The sequence below is a fragment of the Nothoprocta perdicaria genome, unplaced genomic scaffold (assembly GCF_003342845.1).
Source record: "Nothoprocta perdicaria isolate Ctin4 unplaced genomic scaffold, notPer1 scaffold_1, whole genome shotgun sequence".
NCBI classification, from domain to species: Eukaryota; Metazoa; Chordata; class Aves; order Tinamiformes; family Tinamidae; genus Nothoprocta; species Nothoprocta perdicaria.
Genome location: NW_020454093.1, coordinates 5049959 through 5075200, shown reverse-complemented (window position 1 = coordinate 5075200; position 25242 = coordinate 5049959). Strand labels below are relative to the sequence as shown.

The 25242-nt window shown below is 38.0% G+C and overlaps 1 protein-coding gene across 1 annotated transcript in view; it reads left to right on the top strand.

Moving 5' to 3' along the window:
* The window catches only part of HOMER1 (homer scaffold protein 1), an 84630-nt gene extending 63382 nt beyond the window's left edge, over positions 1 to 21248 (top strand). Inside the window, exons 7-10 of the mRNA XM_026035426.1 lie at positions 2853 to 3009; positions 13219 to 13329; positions 14270 to 14350; positions 20571 to 21248. Coding sequence (XP_025891211.1) covers positions 2853 to 3009; positions 13219 to 13329; positions 14270 to 14350; positions 20571 to 20759 — 538 coding nt within the window. The 3' untranslated portion in view covers positions 20760 to 21248. The remainder of the gene's footprint in view (positions 1 to 2852; positions 3010 to 13218; positions 13330 to 14269; positions 14351 to 20570) is intronic.
* Positions 21249 to 25242: the final 3994 nt, after the last annotated feature.

The following is a 25242-nucleotide window of genomic DNA, read 5'->3' as shown; positions in this document are numbered from 1 at the left end:
AGGCCCTTTCTTCCTGCAGTACTTAGTGTCTGTAAATAGGATTTGTTTTACATGTAACTAGGTCATATTGGTGTCTTTTTAGACATTCTTACTCTTTACTTCATGGTGCTGACCCCTGGCTTTACCCACCGGCACAGCTTTTCTAAGTTTTAAGTGTTTTCTGTGTTTTCAAATAGAGAGTGGAAGAAGGTATTAAGCAATAATTTTGTTGTTACAAGAAGTAGCTACAACTGTAGAGAAATTATTGGAAAAAAAAGTAAATCAGTACTAGAATTGAATAAAAGTTATTTCAACCGCATTTGGATTTTGTCTTGCATAGAAATGCAAAGCTTCCAAGTCTTTAGTACTTTGTATAGTATTCATCCCATAGTTATATGGGTTTGGGAGAATGCGGGATGATACAAGAAAAGTTTGGGTAGTATGTATTTTCAGGTAGAATGCAAGATTTAAGTACATATTTTTATATTTGTGGTACAATCTATGGAACGTAGGATAGGAATTATAGAAAAAACAAGATGTTATGCACAAATAACATGTGCATTGCAACAGATGTGCTTGTGCCCACTGTATTGATTTCTTGGGGATACAAGTAAGCTTGAGAAATTAAACAAGTAGAATCCAATGGAAAATGGCCAGTTTAAAAATAAACATCTCCAAAGACAACTTCAGAGTTTTAGATATGGGTAACTGTAGCAGTAATATTTAATGTGGACATTGTAGTATAGAAGCAATAACTTAAGGGCACAAGAGTGTTTTTGTCAGGGTAGGAAGGACAGTGGCAAAAAGTAAAGGTGAAAAGCACAAGGAATCCAACTTACATTCTTATTAAGCAACAGCTAGAGATCTGGCTTCTGCAAGCTTCATTACTTATGCGTTTACCTTGTATCACTGTGGGCATATAAATTATTACATTGAAAAAATCCATTCACTACTCTTTTTGCATGTTAAATTACAATATTAAATGATCAAAGGGTTTTCAGCCAGTAACTCTCCTGGATACAAATCTGCTATGTTACATAAATATAAAATCTGCTCATTACATAAATATAAAACTTTCTACGTGTCATTCTTCAGTGAGGAAAGATGGGTCGCAAGGCAAGTTTGGTAAATGTGTGCCTGTCCCCCCCACACAGTTAGCGACTAGTGCTGCCACTGCAGGGCTACTGAGTGCAAGTAGCCACTTGCAGGAAACAGCTGGTGTGGATGTTTGTTTGCAGGATGAGTACCACAGGGAGGACACGTGAGTATGATTTTCTTTAGCTTGCTTTTTTACATTATTTGTTGGAAGTAAATGTGATCAGAGAAACATAAATGCAGACAGTGTTACAGAAAGTAGTCCTTACCTTCTGTAATGTATTAGTCAGTGTGTCCTGATGAAGTAGGCTTATCATTATTGTAATTTTGTCATTTAAGTTTTAAAATTTCCAGTGGTGAGCTTCTGATGAGTTGAATAGATCATGAAATGCTACAGGAGTTAAAAACAAAAATAAAACAAACCCTCACTTGTACTGCAAGGGTAAGAAGTATGTGTTTGGGAGGAGATGCAGGAACACAGCAGAATCAGGTCTCATATTTTAGTAGAACAGTGGATGTGATCTGAGTTGGTAATGATTATTCCATAATGGCTGGTTAGATTTGGATGCCTAAGGATCTTGTATGGGAATCTTTTTGAAATATGCGGTTGTAGGATGGGCTGTGTGGATGCATGAAGTCAAAAAAAGGAAAGTTGGTGGGTAAAATGGTGACAGAATGATTGATTAGCTGTTAATGTGTAGAGTTTAAATTACATATTGTAAACATATATACAAAATAATGTTCATATGCAAAATATTTTTTGTCGGAGTTAGAAATCATCATTTTTGGATGATGCCTTCATTAGTGATCTAATTAGACAAAAGAAATGATTTTCTGTATGTGTTTTCCAGGTAGGTGTACACCTCATTCTTTTGGCCCTATACAAGTAAACATTGCTAATCTATTTGTGCACTAATATATTCACCTGATGTGTTTGAGATGTCTTTGCTTTGCTTATTGTGTGCAAAGTACAGACTGGATGATGAGAGGCTAACTAGCTGTGAAAATTAAAGCCACTTCTTTGCTAAGGGAATAAACTCTTCCTGCAAAGGCTACTCCAGTAAGCTCCAAGCTCAGCTCCGTCTTTGCAATAAAGCAGTGTTAGCTCTGTGCCCCTTAATCTTTAGTCTCTCTCTTTGCTGATTTTGCTGAAGAAAGGCATATTAACAGTGATGGTTTTATGGTAGTGAAATTCAAGGTCTTTGAATTTGTAAGTACAAATTAAGTATGGTATTTAATAAAGAAAGTATATTTGCAGGCATAAAAGGCTGCATTAAGGCAAATAAGCTGTAGTTCTAAAGCACTACATTTGTTCTTTTAAATCAGGTTGGTGACAAATCCTTTTCCAGAATATATTTCATAGAGTCATAGATAAAAAAAAAAAAAAAGTGTTAGCACTCCATGTATATATGTATATAATATGTATAAATGGTGAGTAATCATTTACATATTCTAGAATTAGATGCTGTTGCTTTTGGGAAGCTGCTGTGAATTTCAATATCCATAGCATCTTTTAAAATAAAGTGCAACATTGAACTGGGAGGTTATAGTTTATTTTGCCAAAAAGATATCCCTATATTAAGAATTCTCTTGATTAGTATTTTCTGAATTTCAAGTTTTCATGATTTTTGAGCACTTGGATTCTCTTTTGAACTTTCAGTTAAGGAATTTTTGCTTGCTCTTACTCCTGAATATTTCAGGGAAAAAAATTACAAGATAAAGAAAAAAAGCACAAAGAGTTTTTCAGGGTTCTGACTGTTCTCTTTTGCTCTGTGCAGTTCGACAATCAGCAAGCATTGGGAGGCAGAACTGGCCACGCTCAAGGGTAATAATGCTAAGCTCACAGCAGCCCTGCTGGAGTCCACTGCCAATGTCAAACAATGGAAGCAACAGCTTGCTGCGTATCAGGAGGAAGCAGAACGTCTTCATAAGCGGGTAAGTAGAGACAAATAGCCAGGATCTTTAAAGATCAGGACATGGAGATGCTGGTAACTGCATTTGCTCATTTTGGAGCAAACCAAGTAAGCTTAATGTTGGGGCTTTAAGTGAATCTTTGAGACAGAAATTAATGATCACTTTAACATACACAGAATTCTCATGCAAAGTGCATGGGCAAATGCACCCAAATGTGCTGACGCTCCTTTGAGATGTCACTATTCTCTGTGGATACCTGTCACCCCTTAGCGCACTCAGATCCTCTTGTGAATATCCTTTCTTCCAAATGACACAGAGGACTTAGAAACTCATCTCCGTACCAAGGATCCAGCCTGGAGCCTGATGACTAGGTAAGCTGGAAGAAAAGCTTGCACAGAACAAAATCAAGGGTGAATGGAAGAGCTCTGCTCATTTCCCAAGCTGTGTATTTTTACTACAAAATCTCCAGCTGCAGGTTCAGAGTAGCTGGAGCTGGGATGTCCCTTGGAGGTGGAAAGGAGCTCTTGAAGGCATATTCCTCAGTTAAGAAATACTCTTTCTTTTAAGTAGTTTCTTTCCTGCAGAGGTTTTTGTTGCAGGAGAAGTTTTATATGCCGTGATACTTAGGACACATTGACTAGCTGATCTCTCTTCATTTTGTGGGAGCTCCATCACATCTGCCTTACAACCTTCCTCCCTTTTGCATTTTAGTGCACAGAAACTTCACCTCAGATCTGTAAGTTAAAGGAACCATATTCAAGCTTCCACACATATCAAAGACTACCACCTTCCTTTCATTCTTGCTCCTAAAGAAAAACATAGAATCGAGTTCATCATATGCTATTGAAGATCTGCTCCTGCATGCATACAGGAGGGGCTGGGTCCCATTCCCTTCACTGTCATATAGCAGACCAGGAATCATTATAAAAACAAGTATATGATTTTTTTTTTCTCTTGTAATTGTTTATATATTGGTAGAATTTATCCACTGTTATCCGTATCAATTGGTCATCGTGGCTTAGGACTTTGTTAGTAGTCACAGAGACAGGAATTTTAGGGATCTGAGAATGAGACATTCAGTGGATTGCATCTACCTGAAGGCTGGAAAGAGTAGCAAGAATTCCCTTGAGCCTGGAGAAGAGGGGAAATGTCAGGGGGTTAGGGCTGTCCTATACCTAACAGACTTGAAGACAAGGATCTTGAAGCCCCAGCCAGATGAGTTGATAGGGAGGAATGACAGTTTCTGATGGGCCCTAACTGCATGTGTGATATCTGCCTGAAATGCATAAAGTGGAATTAAGAGTGATGGGTTTTGCAAAGTGCTTTCATTTCAAGAAACTGGCAGCTGCTGACAGAACTGTTCTTGTTCAGAAAATTCCCAGCAAGATGCAGGCTTGTCATGTGTGTTTGTATAAAGAGAAATTTTCACTTTGCTACAACATTTGAATTTATCCTTTGAAAGGGTGGATATTCTAATCATGTGAATAGATGATAGTGCTGTCCTTTGTAGATAAGACTGATTAAATTATAGCCTACTAATTAATATAGTGCACAAGATTGGATAGGTTTGACCTCCAGTAGAAATTTTCTGGTAAAACTCAAGTGCAGACCTAGTGAGATAGCATTCTTCATAATAAAATCTATTCACAGCTTTTGTTGCAAAGACAAGATAGGCAAGGCAGTACAGTGCAAGATCTTTTATGTGATGATACAGGCACTCTTAGTTTTGTCTTATTTAAAATCTGTTATTGGAAAATAGAGTTAATGAATATAGGTAGATTTAGAATGAGATTCTCCTCATACCTCATAGTGCAGTTAACAGCACTAAGACTTTCTGTCTGTGTGCATTCATAACTTGCACAACCTTTGTCTAGCTAGTTTCCTGCAATCATCTATTATGTATTTCTGATGAAACACAAAATCCTAACATGGAATCATCTGTGTTTTGCTGTTATAGCCATCTTTTACATGCTTGTGTTAAATCTTTCACTTACTGAATTGTCACATATGATCTAGTAAAGCTCTGTGCCTATGAATCTCTGTGCATGGCTGTAAATTACTACAGGATAGTTGATCAAGAGCACTGTCCTCTATTGGGATTGATTTTAGAAAAAAAGATGGACTTGGCTAACCCAGTAAGTCAAACTCTTTAGGCAAGAGTTTGCAGATCATATTAAAAAAAATCAATCTCACTCTGTTATCCATATAATGGAATACTGATCTAACCCAAGGCTGATCTTTCAAATGTGAAATATTACTTGATTTTAACAAGAAACTGCAAGTCAGATACTTCTCTGTTACACAGGCAGAAAATGTGCTTTTAATAGGGCAGAGGTGGAGACTTCTAACTATGGTGTATGTGGTAGGAAGGAGTGCCAGGTTCCTGTGTGCTTATACTTGTATTACCATTTTCATGAGAAAAAGTTTTTAGAAATACTCTTAGGAACATTGGCTTAAAGAAGACATGGAAGTTTAAAATTAGTTTGCCTGGTGAAATGTAATGTTTCTAGGCAAAAGCTGACTCTCCCAGGAGAGGAATAACGCATGTATCCATGTGTTAGAGTGGAATGCTTGCTTGGTAAAGGCACAGTTGTACAAAGCAGACCAGCCTCCGAAAGAAAGAGTAGGCCGTCCACCACTATTTGCTATGCTAAGTTCAAGTTAATAATATAGTACGTGATTTGTATATAATGTATTTGTGAAATTCACTCCTTATGTGCTTTAGAGGTGTGTGTGTGTGTGTGTATAGTATACATACACATGTAGATATATACATTTTTTTTATATATATATATATATATTAAAAAAAAAAGCTTTGGTGCCTGAGTCATCTTATCTGCAAGCTACTGCAGGCTTACATTCTCTATGTCAGATGTGGTGTGTGTGGGGGAATACGTAATGATTAGTAAATTTTATCTTTTAAAAAAAAAAAAACTTTAGATTCCTCTTTGTTTAATTGTCTTATGAAATAACCTTATTTGTATAGCTTCTTGTTTATATAAATATAGAAATAAATTTCTAATTGTTAATTATTTTTGTTAGTTGACTTATGTACTCTTTTCTGCAATTTTAATTTAGTCATGTCATATTTATAAATGTACCTTGATTTTACAGTTATTATTCTATTTTCCATTGTTCTCATTTACTGTCTTTTGAGCCACATAGTACTTAGTGTAGTCTTTGCTTTTAAAGATATTTTAAATTATTTTTAATCCAACCTTTTTTATTCAATAATTGTTCCAAATTTGACTGTAATAGTTTTTCTCTATGCCACATTATTTATATTTTTTCATCTTTTAAAGCACAGAAGCAAAGCTAAAATGCTTCTCTCTGGACGTTTTTATTGCATATTTTAAATTAATTTAATTTATTATCTGCTATTTCTGATTAAGTAAAAGATTTCCTCATCTATCATTTCAGTTATTCCCATTAACCTGCATTAGTTGCTATCTCTTGTGCCTTTGTCTTCCTGCTCCTATTTGTTCTCTGTATTAGTAGTGCTTAAAGATGAGAAGAAATAGAATACAGACTCAGGGTGGCTGAGTGCAGAGCTCTCAATAAATTAAAGCTTTGTGCTTTCTTTTGATATACTGTGAGCTCAAGTCACAAATACTGCACTTTCTTAATTTGTCGTATATTGTATTTTCCAAAATTTACTACCCTAATATATGCGTTTTCCCCTCTAAAAAAGAGAAAGATAATAATTTTAGGAAGATACCATGCCAGTCAAGAGCCTAACTTAGAGCTGGAAGCCTTCTCCCCACCGATCTGCTCAGAGACAGTTTAACAACAAGGATTTCCCTTAAATGGGCTTGGGAAGGCCTCCTACACACCCTCCATAGCTTTTTGAAATCAAAAGGGATTCGTGAGTTTGGAACAGCTCAGTAACAGATATAAAAAAGCTGAAGTGAGCTACTTTAGACAAATTTAATAGCTTCTGTACTAACATTAATCCTGATATTGTGGAAAGGAAAGGATTGAATGGTGATATGAATTATGCAAAGTAACCCAAAGTTTCATCTCTGTCATGTAAAAAAAGAAAACTCTGCATTTTTTCTTGCATGCTAACTGTTAAAGTAAATCATCCTATGACACTGGGCAATAGCACAGATTAATAACGCCAGTGGATAATAAAGAGCTGCAGGCCTTGAAGATGATTCATCTGCAGGAAAAGAAGCCTGAGATAAGAAGAGATGAAGGCAAATGATCCAGCTCTTGGGTATTCCTAAAAGTATAGAGAGGTAACTCTTGAATTCTAGCTCGTTATTTTATGATTTCCTAGGAAATAAGACAAAATTAGGCTATTATGTTCTGATTCCTCATCCATCTGTTTCATTCCTGAATAAAACAAAAATCATGCCATCTTAGGTGGTCATAAAAAAAGAAAAAGAAATAGCCCTGATTTCACTTCTCTTAAAAAGTTTTGAAGTGAATATTAAAGAAAGTATGTGCATAAAGAAATAAAAGCACAGTTATTTTCCTGGTCTACTTAAAGAAAACAAATATCTTTAAAGGCAGTTAGCAAAGTCCAAGGAGTTATGGAACCCATCTGCTCAGATTTTCCCAAAATGCTGTAGAAGATCTTTTAAAGATCTTTTGAAGGTTGGAGATCCCTTAGCACTAACCTCCATGCTTCCAATATCTGAAGTAGTAACAGAAGAACAAAGACCCAACGTTGGACAGGCCGATGTGTGATAAGACGGCTTGCTGAAACACAGCCATGTTGTGGGCTTCTTACATGCTGAGAAGTCCACGCTATTGAATAACTTATTAGCACTTCTGTGGCAGTTGTGTGAATAAGTGTTCATTGGAGCCCGTGTTTCAGTTTGGTCTTATATCACTGAGGAAAGTTAAGAAACTTCCTTCCTAAACTATATTAATTAGCAGGTAGCTAGATAGTAGCTTAGTACTGTTTGTTTATAAAGAAAATAGATAGGCTCTCTGTAGGGTAAACATTGTTAATTTGTCAATTTAATGTCAAAAGAGTGGGATTGTTGTTTGCTAGTATTTGTCTATGCATTTTCTATGACTTCTTATTTAAAGTTAATGTGTATTTCTGTTAGTGGACAAAATCCTGAGTCATGAAGACTGGGTGCGGTTGTGTACTGATAAATCCATGCTTTTATGTGTATAGTTCATTAATCTGGATTTGCAATCCAGATTATTACAATATTTATTGCACTAAAAACTCCCTAAAAAGCAAAAACAGCCTTTTGTGATCTCTGTAAATGAGGTTGCAATGTTAAATATCAAGCAAAGTTCCAGAGAAATGTTTGGGGTGAATATTAGAGTTAGAAACTCCTTTTCAGCAAAATCTTTAATTGTTTTTTTCCAGTTCAGAAGAGTAATGTATGATTGGTAATGCACAAAACTTGCCCCTGCCCCCAGGTTATCATTTATTTATGGGTAAATCTTGGAAAACCACAATATTTAATTTGCTGTCAGAAATGATGTATATGAATAATACTGTGGTGCACTTTTTGTTCCTTCAGCAGCAACCTTGAAAAAGCAATTTTCCTTGTTTCCTGCATTTTCACATTTCTTAGGACCAAAAATCTTTCTGGATTTTTTTTTTTAAGCTATACTGGTATTGTTTTCCTGATTTGCCTTGTCCTTACTATCCACTATAAAGAACTGAGAAGCTTCTGCATAAATCACAAAAGCTTATGCAGTTTTTGCTAGATTTGCTGAGCAATGCAACATCATTTCTCTTCTTGTAGAAAGCAAAAGGCTGGTAGGGGGCACATTTTGAATTACTAATGCAATATTTTTATTGCAGTCATAGGGCACGTTTGGAGATGTAACTGAACTAGCTAAAAGCAGATAATTAATATATACGTTCAATCTTGCACATTAGCTCTCTGTCTGTTCTGCACTGTAGCCTGAGTCAGTGGACTGCTGATACTGTGTTCTACAATAGATACAAGGGATAAATCTAACTTTAGGATGAGAACAAGTTAACAGCGTAAGGTGAGGTCAAAGCTCTGCTGAAAATACAGTTTAACCTTCCTTTCTTTGCATTTCGGTGATAGTCAATGTAATTCCTGTTTGAAGTTTAGCAAGAAATTTATGATGTGTGGTTACTGAATTTAAGGTGCCAAATAAAACATATTACTGTTGGAGACCAGAAGTACATAAATTGGTCTCAAGAAAATGGTTTGAGAAAATGAAATGACCTGCAGCGGAAACAGCTCAGATTCATTCAGGCAGTCGTTGTGCCGGGAGGGAGGCCACTCCTCACACATCTGTCATTGCCAGTTCTTTGCCTCTGTCTAACCAAACTCTGCAGTTGGTGGGGAGTCATTTGTGCAGGGATTTGATAAAATTTCTTCCCCTTTCTTTGTTTTGTTTGTTTTGATTTAGTTTATTTTCTTTCAGGGATTCTTCAGTCTTCTGAAATGCTTGTGCTGTCTCTGTCTTAGGCTCATATCAAAGCTGTTTTTCTTTCAAGTTCTATTACATGGCCCAAAGCCTCCCTTCTCCTCCAGTCTTTGCAGCTCAGTATATGCTAGCCGAATGCTCCAGTGAAAACCTCTCCCTGGCCTTCTCCTAGATTTATAGGCTGCTGATCTTGGATAAAAAATTCCATAAATTCTGGTATGACCACAACTGAGAAGGTTTTAGGCTTTGCCAGAACAAGTTGGCTTGCTGTCCTGTTTTGGCTGACTTACGTTTCTCCCTGAAGTATGCAGTTAAACATAATAATGGCCATATACCGGAAGAATTAGCTCATTTAATAGTTACTGAAAAGCCTGTTTTGGACTTTCTTTCCTTTCATGCAATCCATCCTTGGATACTAAATGCAAAATGAAAAAACAAAAGCCCAGAGGTAGAAGCAGAATGAACAATCCTTTTTTTTCCCCCTCAAATATGAAGGCACAGTGTTTTGGATATGTAAGTCAATGCAGTGTTATAATAGCACAAAACAGCAACCCTTTTTAATCTTTGCAATCAGTTATTGTTCAAAGACTTGTTTTTTCAACGCGAGTTCTGTACTGGAAACAAGGCTTAATCACAGTTGCTTTGCTTACTGTTGCTTACTGTTGTCGAACAATTGATTGAGCCTTTCTCCTCAACATGAAAAAATGAATGAGAAGATGCCCCAGAAAATAGCAGGTGGGAGGGTCAGCTAAAGCATTTTAGCCTCCTTTTATACCCTCTCCCGTGGGTAACGCATAAACAGTTATTTTTAATGATTTTTGGACCACTGGTCATGAGAATAATAAGTTCAATTTGAAACAAAGTAAATAGAGCAAGTAAAAGCTATCCAGATTTTTGCCTAGAGCTTTATCTTTTGTTATTTCTGTTTTCAATTGCGGACTCCTTATATTGCATCATTTTCTAGCCCATTTTAGTGCACAGATTTTTTGAAAGGGTCACAATACATTTTTCTTTTTTACAGATACATTCAGGAAGAGCACATCATGAAGATATTTGAAATCTTTTGGGGACTCTGTAGGAATGGGCATTTAAATAAGCCTGTGCTTAAAGTAAAGCTGTTCTTAATTGATTTTTTTTCCTTTCAATTTACAGATTTTTCAATGAACAAAGAACAAAATAGTTGAACAGCACATTATTTTCTTTCATCAGCAATGAGAGGTGGTTGTCTGCCTGAGAAAAACAGTGTAGGACTTGGTACTCTGTTTACCCAGGGACATGAAAGGCCCTTCTGAGGGAGGGTGCTGCCCGCCATGCTGTTGGTGCACGCGCGGCCTCGCTTTGTGAACCAGCCCGGAGGAAAGCGCTGTGGAGAGCAGTGAGGGCCACGCTCCTCCCTTGTCATGGATCAGAGACCAGACCCAAGGGCAGAGGCAGCTGAGGGACTGGGTTTTCCTTGTCCGTCCTGCTGAGGTTACTCCCCTTTGTGTGAAGGAGCTTTCACCCTGCCAGTGCCTGCTAGAGCAATGTGCTACATGCCACACGTTGCACCAAGACGTTAACTATGTGGGCTTAAACCATATAGTTCACAGTAGTTCACCCCCATGTTGGGATTATTTGGGGGTAACAGGAGTTAGCTTGCTTACTTTTCCGGTCTGTCTTACTTAACAGGTAGAAGAGGGCTTGAACTTGGTTTTCCAACACTAAGTCTGGATTGACAGAGGCTTCTGCCTTTAACTTGAGACTCCTTTCAGCAGTTGAATAGGTTTAATAGGTTAATCTCAAGAAGAGTGGGTGGGTGAGAAGCCAGAGCTCCGATAAAGCTTAGAAATGAGCCAGAGCTCTCTGTAAGGCGGCCAGGGCAGGATGTGGGGGTCTGCATGTGCATGTAACACCTCTGGAAGAAGGTAAAGGACCATAGCTTCCGATTTGACCCCGCTTGGAGCAGAGAGTTGGACCAGGTGACCTCCAGGCTAAATCCCTTCCTTCCAGGCTTTAGCTTTCTTAATCAGTGACTCTGGTTCCAGTTGTGTCTAGGTGTTCTTTCAGACACTGTTTAGCCGTAGGTTTATCCCAGTCTGGGTAGTGCAATTCTGTCTGTTTATATTTGTGTAATTACAGCAGTGAAATATTTCTATTGGTATCAGTCACAAAATCTAAATTGATATGTCTGTGTTTAGTTTAAACAAATTGAGAGAATGATCTGAGATCCTGAGCTAGGTAACAGTAATGCTTAGTGTCATATAAAACTCAACTAATGGCTATTGCTTCTTTTCTGTGAACACAGATATTGTTCCTTTTGGGACAATTCCAAGCAAATAAGGTAGTTGAGGATTTTTTTAGCAAATTATTCTCCTTATCCCTCCCGAGACTTTGCTGTAATCTTAATTTGTAAACCTAATGAGCAAAAGTGTCTAATCACAGTTTTCCAGTAGAAGAAATTAGACTAGTCATGGCCATTACAGTGGGGAGGTTTATAACCCATATCTCAGAAAGAAGAAGCTGGGTAGGGATTTGATTTTCATTTTCTCATGTTTCACCTTGGCATTCCCTTAATTCTCTCTACACACAATAATCTCCCTTTGGAGTTTACAGAGAGGTTGGAGTCTGAAATCACCGTCATCAGTGGCTTCCCTGGCTGTGTGACATCAGAACTGAGGGACACCATCCTTCATTCCTCAGGATGGTCTTTGTCCTCTAAGAAAGAAAATTGGCATTTGCCGTACGTACGCCTAGGGGCTCCTTCGCCAAAGAAATTAAATGAAGACCTAAAGGCTTTTTGGTTGCAGAACTGGGTAGCGTAATGATACACTTTGTGCAAAAAAATTTGGGGTCAGATTGTTAATTTCTGTAGATAGATGCTGCTGAGATTGACAGGCACATATATTCTGGGGGGGGGGGGGAAAAAGAGGTATTGATTTTTTTTTTTTTGCTTGTATTTTTACCAGCTTGACAGTTATTAAACAAGACTTCAGTGCAGACATCCATGCAGACCTGCAGTGTGAAAGTACTCTAATACCTGAACAAAGATTTTTCTACATGAGCTTTTGCTGCATGAATTTTATTTCACTGGTGCACAAGCTGTTTTTAAATGATCATTTATCTGTGAATAGCAGGCATATTAACATCTCTTCAGTTAAAAAATAAAAGAAAAAAAAAGCATACCACTGCCAGGTAGGTTATCTTCTCCAAGGGCAGATGGAGATAGCAAGCTGCCTGCTAATAAAGAGGAGCTGTACAAGCCCAAATTGTGCCATTAGCTGTTGGCTTTGTAACTGAGAGAAGAGATACGGAACGAGACAAGAAAGCAGTTGGCAGCTGTACACTGGTAACTAACTATCTGCTGTTACATTGTGGATGCAGAGGCAGAAATTGAGGCTCTGAAATGTTAATTGGCTTGCTAGGAAGTGAGTGAGCATTGTGGCTTCGTTTATTAAGATGGTGCAACATTAAAAAGTGTCAGATGGAGAGGTTAGTTAAACTGACAGATGTGTGGTTAATCATTTAGGCATTGCTGGTTCTGAAATGGTAATTCAGCTTCTTCCATAAAATTTTCAATAATTAGTAAGTATAACTTTTAATTAATGTTCTTTTAAACAGCAACATATTAAGTATATTATTTCCAGAATATTACAATAAACATTAGAAGTCATAGCAACCATTTTATGCAAAATAATTTGTTAAGGAATTTTATGCTAACTTCATAGAAACATCCTCACCAATTTAATAATGTATGTCACTCTGAATTAATGGCTTTTTTTTCCCAAATGCAGCGAGGTATCCAAAGAAGTGGTAGTACCTTGAAATTCTGTCTATGAATCCTGTATGTCTTGCTTCTCCTTATTTCAACAGGTGACGGAGCTAGAGTGTGTGAGCAGTCAAGCCAATGCAGTCCACACACATAAAACAGAATTAAACCAGACAATACAGGAATTAGAATCTACCCTGAAGAAAAAAGAAGAGGTATTTGCTAACATTTATTCTTACCTTTTCTGAATCACAGCCGCCATAGATATGTTTGTTAAGATGAGCAGCATGTCTGTATCTACTTCTTGTCTCCAACACAGGCTGTTAGGCTGCTGTTTCTGAGGAGGATTCAGGAAACACAGTAACTGTAAAGAATTTCTCCCAAAAAGAAAAACCTTCTCCAGACTCCCTCACACTTAAGAGATTAGTATCTAGGTGTGAATGTTGCCAGTACTGGTGCTCTTTTGAATTATGCTGAACTGTTGGACACAAAGATATCTTTCAGAAAGAAATTCTAGGAGTTAAATATACCCCTCTTTGGGAAAGTACTTTAGCTTTTTAGTTTCATAAGCTGTTTTGTTATTTTCTCTTCAAGGTAAGCCAAGCAAAGTTCTCTTCCATTATTCATTATTTCATATAGTGTGTTATTTTTATGCTTTGTTACTTTCTGCTTCCTAAATTAAAAATACCATTTCTTTTAGACTCCTTTTATAGAAATCAGTGGTAAAAGCAGACGATTTTTTATGCCCATTGCTAGTGACATAATAAGCAGCACACAGATGAAAATTGGATTTTTGGCTTGAAAAAGATCCTTAAGGGTGGATTAAAATAGAATTTAAAGTATAACATTTTTTCTGTAATTATGAGCACCCTTAATTTTCCACCCAAAAAAATATGCAGATCCTTTGTGTGGGAGTGAGTCTTGGACTTTTATAGCAAATGAAATGCTTATCTTTACTGTTTATTCACCCTGGAATTGTTCTTTTGGGACTGAAATGCAAGAATATGGGGAGGAGAGCTTATTGCCGTGTTAGGCAATAGTGGTTTTGGTGTCACTGGAATAGTTTGGTCAGGAGAAGCATGAGCAGAAGCTACCTGTGCTGAGTTGTATGAGGTGTGTAAGGTGATGTTGAAGAGATCTTTTCTTCTCACCCAGGAAATAGAAAGATTAAAACAAGAAATTGAGAATGCCAGAGAGCTCCAGGCGCAGCGGGATTCTCTGACCCAGAAGTTACAGGTGAGCATTGTATTTATTTATTTAGAAGAGAAAAATGATCAGCAAGTGAGCACTTCACATGAGCAGCTGATAGTCTCTTTACAGATGTTGCCAGATAAATAAGTTCAACTGTGTTGCAAAGCGTTGCGGGAGGACGCTCCTCTGGTACTTGTACTGCAATTTCCACCTGTTGTAAGGTGGTATTTTTTTCTTGAGGAAAGAGTCTCCAGTCTCATTTAGAATTCCACCTAATCTTCTCTTGTTAGCGTGTGTCCTTCATTAATACATATTCTGGGCAGTTTGGATCTCATTTTCACAGTAGTGTCGTTCCCACAGGTCTGCTGTGCCACTGATCTGTCAGGCATCATATCATCCTCTTGGAATGAGTCTGTAGTTAGCTTTTCAACATAGGCTGATAAGGTAAAGGTTAAAGCATTCTTGTGTAATACAGGCTTTAAAAGCCACATTTGACATTTTCTTGAAATTACTTAGAATCATCCCATTTTTCTTGTTGTTCTGGGTTGTTTTTTTACTGTGTGTAAAGCTAGATACTTTAGCCTCTAAGAAACAGCATGCAGAGCCTTCCACTCAGTGAGTCACTACAACTGAACCTCTCTCCTTTAGTCACTGGGCTACCTAGCCAACATGGAGATCCCTTCCTTGGGAAACACCAGCCTTCTGACCCAAAATTCAGATGGATTTAAACTTTATGTTCAGACTTCAGGGTTAGGCCACAACTGGAAACTCAGACATTAAGTCAGACATCGGTGCGGTGGATCGAGGGCTGGCTGGATGGCAGACCTCAGAGGGTGGTGATAAATGGGGCCGAGTCCAGTTGGAGGCCTGTGGCCAGTGGTGTCCCCCAGGGGTCAGTGCTGGGCCCAGTGCTGTTCAACTTGTTTATCAATGACCTGGACGAGGGCACGGAATGCACCCTGAGCAAGTTTGCAGATGACACCAAGCTGGGTGGAGTGGCCGACACTCCGGAGGCCTGTGCTGCCATCCAGAGGGACCTGGACAGACTGGAGAGTTGGGCAGAGAGGAACCTCATGAGGTTCAATAAGGACAAGTGCAGGGTCCTGCACCTGGGGAGGAATAACCCCAGGCATCAGTACAGATTAGGGGTGGACCTGCTGGAGAGCACCTCCACGGAGAGGGACCTGGGAGTCCTGGTTGACACTAAGTTAACCATGAGTGAGCAGTGTGCCCTCGTGGCCAAGAAGGCCAATGGGATCCTGGCCTGCATCAGGAGGAGTGTTGCCAGCAGGTCAAGGGAGGTGATTCTGCCCCTCAGCTCTGGTGAGGCCGCACCTGGAGTACTGTGTGCAGTTCTGGGCTCCCCAGTATAGGAGGGACGTGGAGCTTCTGGAGAGGGTCCAGAGAAGGGCAACCAGGATGATTAAGGGAATGGAACATCTCTTGTATGAAGAGAGGCTGAGTGAGCTGGGCCTGTTTTCTCTGGAGAAGAGACGGCTCAGAGGGGATATGATTAATATGTATAAGTTCAGGAAGGGAGAATGCAGGGAGGAAGGGGACAAGCTGTTCTCACTGGTGGCCAGCGATAGGACGAGGGGTAATGGCCACAAGCTGAARCACAAGAAGTTCCGTCTCCAGGTGMGGAGCAACTTCTTTACTGTTAGGGTGACAGAGCAGTGGAACAGGCTGCCCAGGGAGGTTGTGGAGTCTCCTACTCTGGAGGTCTTCAAAACCCGCCTGGATGCCACCCTGTGCCACATGCTGTAGGTGTGCCTGCTTGAGCAGGAAGGTTGGACTAGATGATCTGTAGAGGTCCCTTCCATCCTTAAATATTCTGTGAATCTGTGAATCTGTAAGTAATTGGAAATCTAAAGTGCTTAAAGATGACTAGCCTTGTTCCAAGGCTCAACCTAAATCGTGCTAAAAACAAGCTTCATCAGACAATCCACAGCATAAAATTATTATGCAGATTTCCTTTTTAATCAGTTTTGTAAATTCAGACTTCCTTCAATCTCATTTTAGCCCTCAAAACCACATAAGGAACTTAGTTGAGAGATTCCAAAAGGGAAAAGTTGGAGATTGATCTAACAGTAGCATATACAATAAATGCAGTATATGATCACAAGAAATGTAATAATGAGCGGGGAACCAGCCATCTTTAGTAAACAGAATTATGAGAGAATAGTAAAAGACTGAAGATGTTTTAGAATGTTAAAAATTACACTTTGCAGAGTCTACTGGCTTTATTTTTTTGTATATTTATATCTTTAGTAGCTAAGTGAATATAGTGTATATGCATGTCCATATGTTACGCTCTGAGTAATAACTTAATTTTTCAAAATGCTTCTATACAAAACAAAGTTTAAAGCTGTCAAATCCAAGTTAAAAATTGCCTTTCTTCATCTTAAAGTTTATTACTGTCCCGAGGCAACCACTGTAGAAGATTTTACATCTTTGCTTACTGCTGTTTTCTCTCTGCTTTGATAACACTGGCCTTCTCTGAGCCACTTTCCCCTCTATCTGTAGCGTCTGGGCAATAGCGTTTCCTTCTATAGCTCTAGATTAACCATCCCACATCTGTTCACTTAGTTGACTCATCGTTTGTTTTCAGAGTGGTTGTCTCCAGGGTCCATATCTATTCGTCCTCCTGTTTTTTCTTAAGCTTTACTTTTTCCCTCTTGTGTTTGAAAATAGATTATGTAACTCTAAAAATATTTTGGAACTCAGCTTGTATGAAAACCACAAAGAAACCATTATATCAAGGTGTACTGCATTTCTCGTGTACACACTCGTGTAACAATGAATTAGAAACCCATCAGTGGTAAACTCCAGTGAGGAGCAGTGTGTTATCACAGGGAAGGGTAAGTATTGAGGCCCTTGTTACCTAATAATTTCATTAGCAGTGTAGAGCAGACACATATCAGTGAGTCATGAGCAGTATGACTCTCCATGAATCAGGGTAGCTGTGGCAGATTCCAAAACATAGCTGTTCTCTATAGTTTGAATATTTTATTCTTATCCTCACACTGATCTTTACAAGAGCTTATTACAGTGTAAAAAACAACAATCATGTTACTAATTTATGTCTCTTTAAGTGAAGAAAATATACAGGAAATGTATATGAAAAAATGATGCCCACAGAGAGGTCTGAACAAAACAGCATAAAATAAACCTAAAGGCACTGAATGTATTAGAAGAGTCACTATATTATTGTCCGAGATTAATCGCAAATGAAGTGAAATGACAAAAGTGGAGGAACAGAATACCTTGCCTGAACAGCTCTTCATTGTTTCCCATCAAAAAATAACAATTCTAAAGCAGAATGACTTGTAATAATAGACTGTGCCTGAACTGCATATGAACTTGTAATGCAATGCCATTGCAAAGATCACTAGTACTAATCTGGGATACACATGTGTAAAGATCTAATGTAGAAACTGGATTTTTCCAGAAGTTAAGAGCAAAAACTTCTGGCATATTTTAGTTAATCCTATTTTCTATAAGTTGTTAATTTTAAAAGATAAACTACTACGGGCAAACAAAAGCTGGAAATGCAAACGGAAGAAAGGAATTCATATAGTTGGAAGGACAGGGGGCAAGCAACAGTATTGGAGAATTAGAAGGAAAAGCCTTATGCTGAATATGGATAAAGAATTTACTAGATTTAGAATAAAGCTATTCTTTTTTTATGTGATTTTTTTTAACTTTGATGTTGTTTATTTGATGTAACAAAAAACTTTGTTACCTCAAAGTTTTAACTTTGATGTAACCCTAACACCTCGCAGCAGATCAATTCCTAAGTTTAAAAGAATTTATGGAGGGAAAGATGATGTTCAGTGCTAGATACAGGGCAATGTGCTGTTCTTCAGACCAAGATGGTATGTATGTCACCACATAAAACATTCATATCCATGGATTTGTTGTAAAATAATCCCTTTTATCACTGGCTTCCCTACTTACAGTAATTAATTATCCCTTGGTAAGAATGGTGACAAGGAGAACTCCCAGGCATGTAAGGTTGGTGAGCAGAAGAGAAGCGCTGACAGCAGAAGCAGGAAGCATGAGGGAAGGTCAACAGCCATCAGTAATGTGTGACCAAAGAAAGGAATGACTCATTATTCCAGGGCTGACATTTCCCTAAATTTCCCTTTTTAGCCCCTGTTACAGTTGTTATGCCACAATGGATCTTGATTTTGTGCAGTCAGTTTAGGGCTTGTCTAATCCTCAATTGGAAGTGCAAGAGTAGGTGCAGTGGAGGAGAACCTGCAGGAGATATGACCTCAGTTACAGTTGCTCCCTTGTAGCCACTGTGGGCTAGTTATTCATTATGGAAGTAAATGTATTTTAACTTATGTTGTTTCTTTTTCAATTAATTTCCTTTAATGCATCCACAACTATGTTATTCTATATTAAACCAATTAAAGTAATTCTTTTGTTGAACCTGGAAGCAAGGGGCAATTCCTGCTTTCAGCTGTGCTCCTCAAGGCCACTGATCAAAACACAGTGATTTTTATCTAGTCCATTTACAAACAAGAAGCAAATGAAGTGTTCCAGATTAGTTTGGATGTAACCCTTGGTTCCGCTAGGATTCTTGGGCAGAAGATCAGGCCTGGCTCCCAGCCTTGCCACAGCTCATAAAGGTTGTGCTTCTCTGCTCCTTTATGGTTCCCTCATGTTCGCTGCCTTTTCCACCTACCGGGTCCCAGAGCTCACCCCTGTGATGGGCACTGGGAGCCAGCACAGGGCATTGGCCAGGTCGCCTTATTGCTGATCTGCCCAAAGGTACAGGAGCAGATCCACACTGCCATCTCACCCCTCGCAAGTGGAAATACATTTTAGACAATTGACCATGGCACCAAGCTGCCTTTTTACATTTGTCAAATACAGGCTGCCCCAGTACATATTCTGTGTGGGTCAGGGTGTCTCATGCCATGCCCTCCAGTGTAAATTTGTGCATTCACTTTGAAGAAGAGAGAAGAATAAAATATTTATAAGAGCTGAAGAGCACGAGGGCAGAAAGGAGAGTTGTTTGTAACAGGAGGAAACCCTGGCAGCACAATGCCAAATAGCCCTCTCTAGCACCTGGATGAAACAAGCTGTTGTAGAAGCTCATGGCAGCTCCATTAAGAGCTCCAAATACAATTTAATAATAGTCATTTGTGGCACGAAGGGCTGCTATAAAGGTAAGTGGTGATTAAAAATGGTAATGTACATAAAGACTGATTTATTATAGACATCTCAAGAAAATGACTGCTAAAAGTATATGGCATACAAAGTGCAAGGTCTCTGTGCTGTCTTCTCAAGTGCTTTTCATAATTGAAATTAGAAAATTCATTATGAAATTAGGAAATATACAAGTGCAAATGCAAATAGCAGCATGCTCTTCCAGACCAGCTATACTGGTAATCTGCCATAAGAGAGGGGACATAAATGAGAGCAACTGTAGCCTCGCCTCTGTTTGATATGCAGCCCAGCATTGCGAGCGGCCCCAGCACACAGCGCTCCCCCTCATCCGAGCTGGCACCAGGCAAAGTGGCTCTGTGCTCGTACTCACAGTGATCATGGACTTCTCTTCCCCATGAAAGCGAGCAGGATGTGCTCAGTGTCAGATCCCAGCAGCTGCCTTCCAAATGCTGCTACTTCATCTTTGCATGTGTTACATTAGAACAGCCTCTATATACAGAAGCTCACTGTTAATTCACATACTCTCTTGTGCTTTGGCAGCAGTTGAACTGTGGACTGGTGCTTCAGAGCAGAGGAACTTTGAAAGATTTAACCCGCCGAGACAAGATACTCAGCTAGTGTTGGCGCTTTTAAATTTGATACAATTGATTTCACCTTGTGATTGGTATAGCTAGTTTGTATTTCAGTTGTAATTTTCAATGTGAAAAGGCATATAGTGCGGGGCGGTACTAAGGCAGTGCTCGTTCCCACATAAAGCAGTAATGTTTGCAATTTATGAGACCATTTAATATGGACTATACCCCGGAGCAAGTCACTGACTTTATCCATATCTGAAAGTTTCTGTTCTTTAGACGAATTCATGGAAATTAATGGAAAGATGGGAGAAATGAGATACTTCAGAGAGTACAGATTGCATCTTAACAAAACCTCAAAATCTGATTTTGGTTTAGTGGAAGCATTGAAGGATCACAAGTTTTTTTAAAAAGCAGAATTGACCAAGTAGCACATGAATGCCAGCAGAAGGGTAGACTGCTTTCTATTTATAGACAACACATTAACATATTATGTATTTTCTCTGAAGGAAGTAGAAATTCGAAACAAAGACCTGGAAGGACAGCTGTCTGATCTAGAGCAACGTCTGGAGAAAAGTCAGAATGAGCAAGAAGCTTTTCGCAATAACTTGAAGACACTTTTAGAAATTCTTGATGGAAAAATATTTGAACTAACAGAATTACGAGATAACTTGGCCAAGCTAATAGAATGCAGCTAAAGGAAATGGGATTTCAGTGCCAATGAGCTTAAAGATGCACTGTCTCTCTTCATAGGACTGTGTTGGGCTCTGCATCAAAGTTGCACAAAATTAGGAAATGCTCCTCTAAGAGGGCTTGTTTGAAATTTGAATCACATTTGAGTGTAAAATTTAGAACTCAGCGTGTAGCTAGTTGAAGAAAAAAACACACAAAAAAACTTGAACTACAAATTACCTCCGTGTACATTATTGGCCATAGATAACTTGAGAGATATTAACAGTAATTGAATGCAATCCTTTTCTGATTATTAGTGATGGAAGAATTAGCAGTGTCCCAGGTCACATCCCCTTTTTGTTTTAGACACTATAAGTTATCTGCTGTTTTATTTATTTAAGATATTTGATTGCTGTGTTTTGTGCAAAAACTTAGTGATGACAGCCCTGTATTTTGTTGTAATCCTAATAATTTCTCAGGATACTTTGCACTGTTGAGAAGCAGTGCTGTTACCAATTTATTCTTGCCAGGAGTGAGAGAGAGTTGCATCTTTAATTGAAACAAAGTAACTATACCTGCTTGTATAAAGTTCTTCCTTGGTGTTTTTTTGATTGTTTTCTTTTTTTTTGTTTGTTTGTTTGGGTTTTTTTTTAATATATATACATATATATATATATACTGGAAGACAACGTATTTCTTTATGAAGTTTACTCTGGTGTTCTACAATATTGTCCAGTGTAAGGTTTACTTTTTCATACGAATTCCATGTAATTACAGTGAGATACTATCTTCCACTTTGCTATATATTTTGAAGCCAACCAATGAAGGCAGGTGAGTTCCCTAAGAAAAAAAAAAGGAATTTTAAATGTAAAATTTGACTTGCACAGACAAAAAGAAATAGTGAGTTATTTTCTGGTATTATTAAATATCAAATATATATATTCAATTAATTGTTAACATGTTTTGCAGGAGACTTTTTCGTTATGTCACATGAATTTCAGATTTTGTGAATAATGGCTTATGGGGAGCACTGTTTATAATAGATATCATTAAGGACATAGAATTTTGCAAGGGATTACTCATGCTTTGAACTTGTCCAGCTGAGAAAGCTGTTTCTAGAAGTTTTGTTGTCATAGCAAATTGAAATGGAGACATGTTTACTCTTTTATGGGTCTTCATATCACACCTTGATTGAAACTACACCAGGCAATATTTTGAACTGTTAACTCAATGTTTAAAAACAGGAAATTGAATTCAGTTATCCTCAGTGAGCAGGTTTTAAAGTTCTTTTGATGTAATTTTAACAGACTTTTGGCAAACATGCGTTTCTTTATATAATAGATTTATTTTAAAAAAAAAATTCTTTGAAAGGTAAGCCAAGTGTCATGTGTCTTGCATCAAAGTACATTCTTGCCATAAATTGCTTGTAATGTTGAAGAGGGCTTTTTAAAAATGTATGAATGAGTGTCAGACTTGAGAGTCGAAGGATGCACTCACCTTTGTTTGCTCCCCAAGTTGACTTGAATGTTAGACATGAAATCTAGCTGCTTGTTAAATTTGTATAATACGATTTTCTCCACTTAGAGACTGCTATTCAAAAGTAGAAAAGATAGGTTTGTTGCTATGTGTGTACTGTATGTATACATCATATAATACACACAAGTTCTCATTTATATTAGAAATACATGCATTATTTCTAAAGTACATTTCTTTTCTTTACCAGTGATTTATCAGGTGTCTCCTGACTAGTCAGGAAAATGGTTTAGGGCAAATGCTAAACCGTCATGTATTATACTGTATGAAATGTACACAATATTTATGTTTCCTTCATATTTTTAGGGCATTTTCTCACCTATTTTATTTATTGAAGGGGCGAGGGGAGCTTGGTTCAGCATGCTACTGGTTGAAAACTTTGTGGTGAGCTGCCTGTTTTTATTTGGTGGATTTTAGATGGTGATGTGTATAGCTTCATCAGATCCAGGTGAGAAGATGCTGCCGGGCTTTGATTTACCTGAGAATATTTGGGCCTGATTCTTCTGTCACTTGCACTGCTGTAGACCAGATGTATCCCTAGTGATGTCAATAACATTTGGTTGGTGTCACATTTGTGGAAGTGTATGGAGAATCTGGCCAACTAGTGCTCAGTGGACGTAATCGGGAGGAAGAAAGAATGAAAACAATAGAAAGTTGCTGCTGGAATAAATGTAATATTATTTTTAATGAAACTATTGACATTTTTAAAGATATGATGTCATTTACATGTGGGAGAATAGTGGACAAAAATATTTCCACTTAAATTTTGTGTATATGTGTGGTACATGAGTATTTCTATGTATACGTACACACACATATGTATATATTACAGAACATGGAAAAATTTAGATGTGCACATTTTTAATATTTTCCTATTGAAATTAAATTTAAAATTGGAAATTGGTATTTGAGAATTTCTTTTCTCATGCAGTAGAGATGCTTCATTTCACTTTTTAAAATAATACAATTGCTGAGGGCTGCACCTTTGAATTCCCAAATAGTCATCAGACAGATATATATGGGATAAGGTGGACATCCGTGCACATATAAATAACATCCTACTATTAAGAGTACTTTAAACATTCATTTAAAGTAGGTAGGTGTTTGGAAATTTTAATCCAAACTTCATATTTAGGTGGCTATACCTAATGTAGCTTCTCTACTTTGATCTGCCCTTTTGAAACGTGACTTTTCCCAGGGACAGATATTGTGCATTTTCTTTAGATGAGTATATATATGTATGCCAGAAGAGTTTTGAGTACTGTACCCTGAAAATGCCTGTGTGAATTTGCCCTGTAGAGGAGAGCAGTCCTCTATGTTTTGCATAACTTGTTACGTGGCAAGTATGGAGTCGTACAGGAAAAAAAAAGGCAAAAGAATTGAAAAGACTGAACAAAAAACTGAACTAAACTAACAAAAATACCCAACAAAACAAAGGAAAGAAAATTCAAAAAAATATTTGGAAGTATACTTGCTGTCCTCTGGAGAATGTACTTTTTATTTTTTTCTGAACTCTTTTCCAAGTATCCAAGTATGTGCAAGTGATAGCAGCAGCTACCTTAACCTTTCAGGTGCTACTGGATTTTGCATTAGCATGTTTTGTTGTGAAATCCTGACTTTGACATAAAAAGATTTTTGTAAGAATCTCCCCGTCTGGATAGTTAGTTTTTGGAGTGTCTTGTTCATAATCCATATGCCTCAATGATCCAGAAACTGCTTTTTTCTATGTGTACAAATTAAAATGTGTGAACTAATCTGTCTGTTACAGACTGGGAATTCCTTTTCCTGGCTAATATCCAGAGAAGAGGAGAACCAAATGATAATGCAGAAATCATTGTTATAAGGTCTTTAAGAAGAAACATTTTCAGGTAAAATATAAATAAATAAAGGGCTAAACCAGATGCAACACAAATAAGTTTTGCTTAATGCTATTCGTGGCATTCCCGGGATAATTCTTTAAAAGAAAACCCTGCGAGAATGAAAAATGTGTCGATTAAAGATGAATGTTTTGAGGTGTTCCTTTTCAGTTGTCAGTTGTGGAGGGTTTCTGCGTTCTGCTTACTTTTCTACCAGGAACTAACTTCAGGTTTAACTTAAATAAGGGTCTGAACCTCAATTTTTTTAATCATCTTTTGTATTCTCTACTGGAGTGGCTACTGAGCAACAGTCTATGTACACCACAGTCACTAGGAAATGCATTTCAGAGGCAAAATCAGAGCTTTTACAGAAATACATCATGGAAGAGAAATGGAAGAATGTTGCAATCCTTAATTCTCAGCAAACTGTGAATGACAATAAAAGCTTTTAATTTTGTTGATTACAAAAACCTTGCATTAGATTGAGGCCAAATGTAAATCTGGTTTGAAATCAGCTTTGGATGTGAAAAGGCAATTGAAAACAAGGAAAGCAACTGTGGAGAAACATTGGCCAAAAGCATGTACTCTCAGTAAGTGAGCGTGCCAGTTAAGTGCACAGCTCCACACTGATTTGTTTTCAGAAAAGGGGTCTGTGTGATGTTCAAACTGTCTTGTTTACATTTTCTAAATAATGCTGCATGTGTGCACTACCTCTGAATGGTGCTAAGCAGAGAACATATCACTGAATAATAGATTTTTTCATCTGTTTTCACTCAATAGTATTAGTTCCTTGCTTTACTCCACTTATGTCAGATAAATATCATTAATCTTTCCCCATTATGTTAAATGCCTAGCAGCAACGAACAGAGTCTGGGGCTAGATCCTGCCTTCCTATTGAGCTAATCTCCCCGTTCGGGCTGTGCAAGCTCCTCTGACTGCACTGCCCCCTGCACAGGCGAGTCTCTAGTACAATGTGGGCTCTTGCACCATACGGGGTCTCGCAGCTTGCTCCTCACAACCTCTCAGGGACTTCTAGCAGCCAGAACTGCCTCTGTGTTCTTGGCAGCTCATCCTAGGACCAAAGACACACGAGCCTAATAACAGCCGCTCTCTCCCTCAT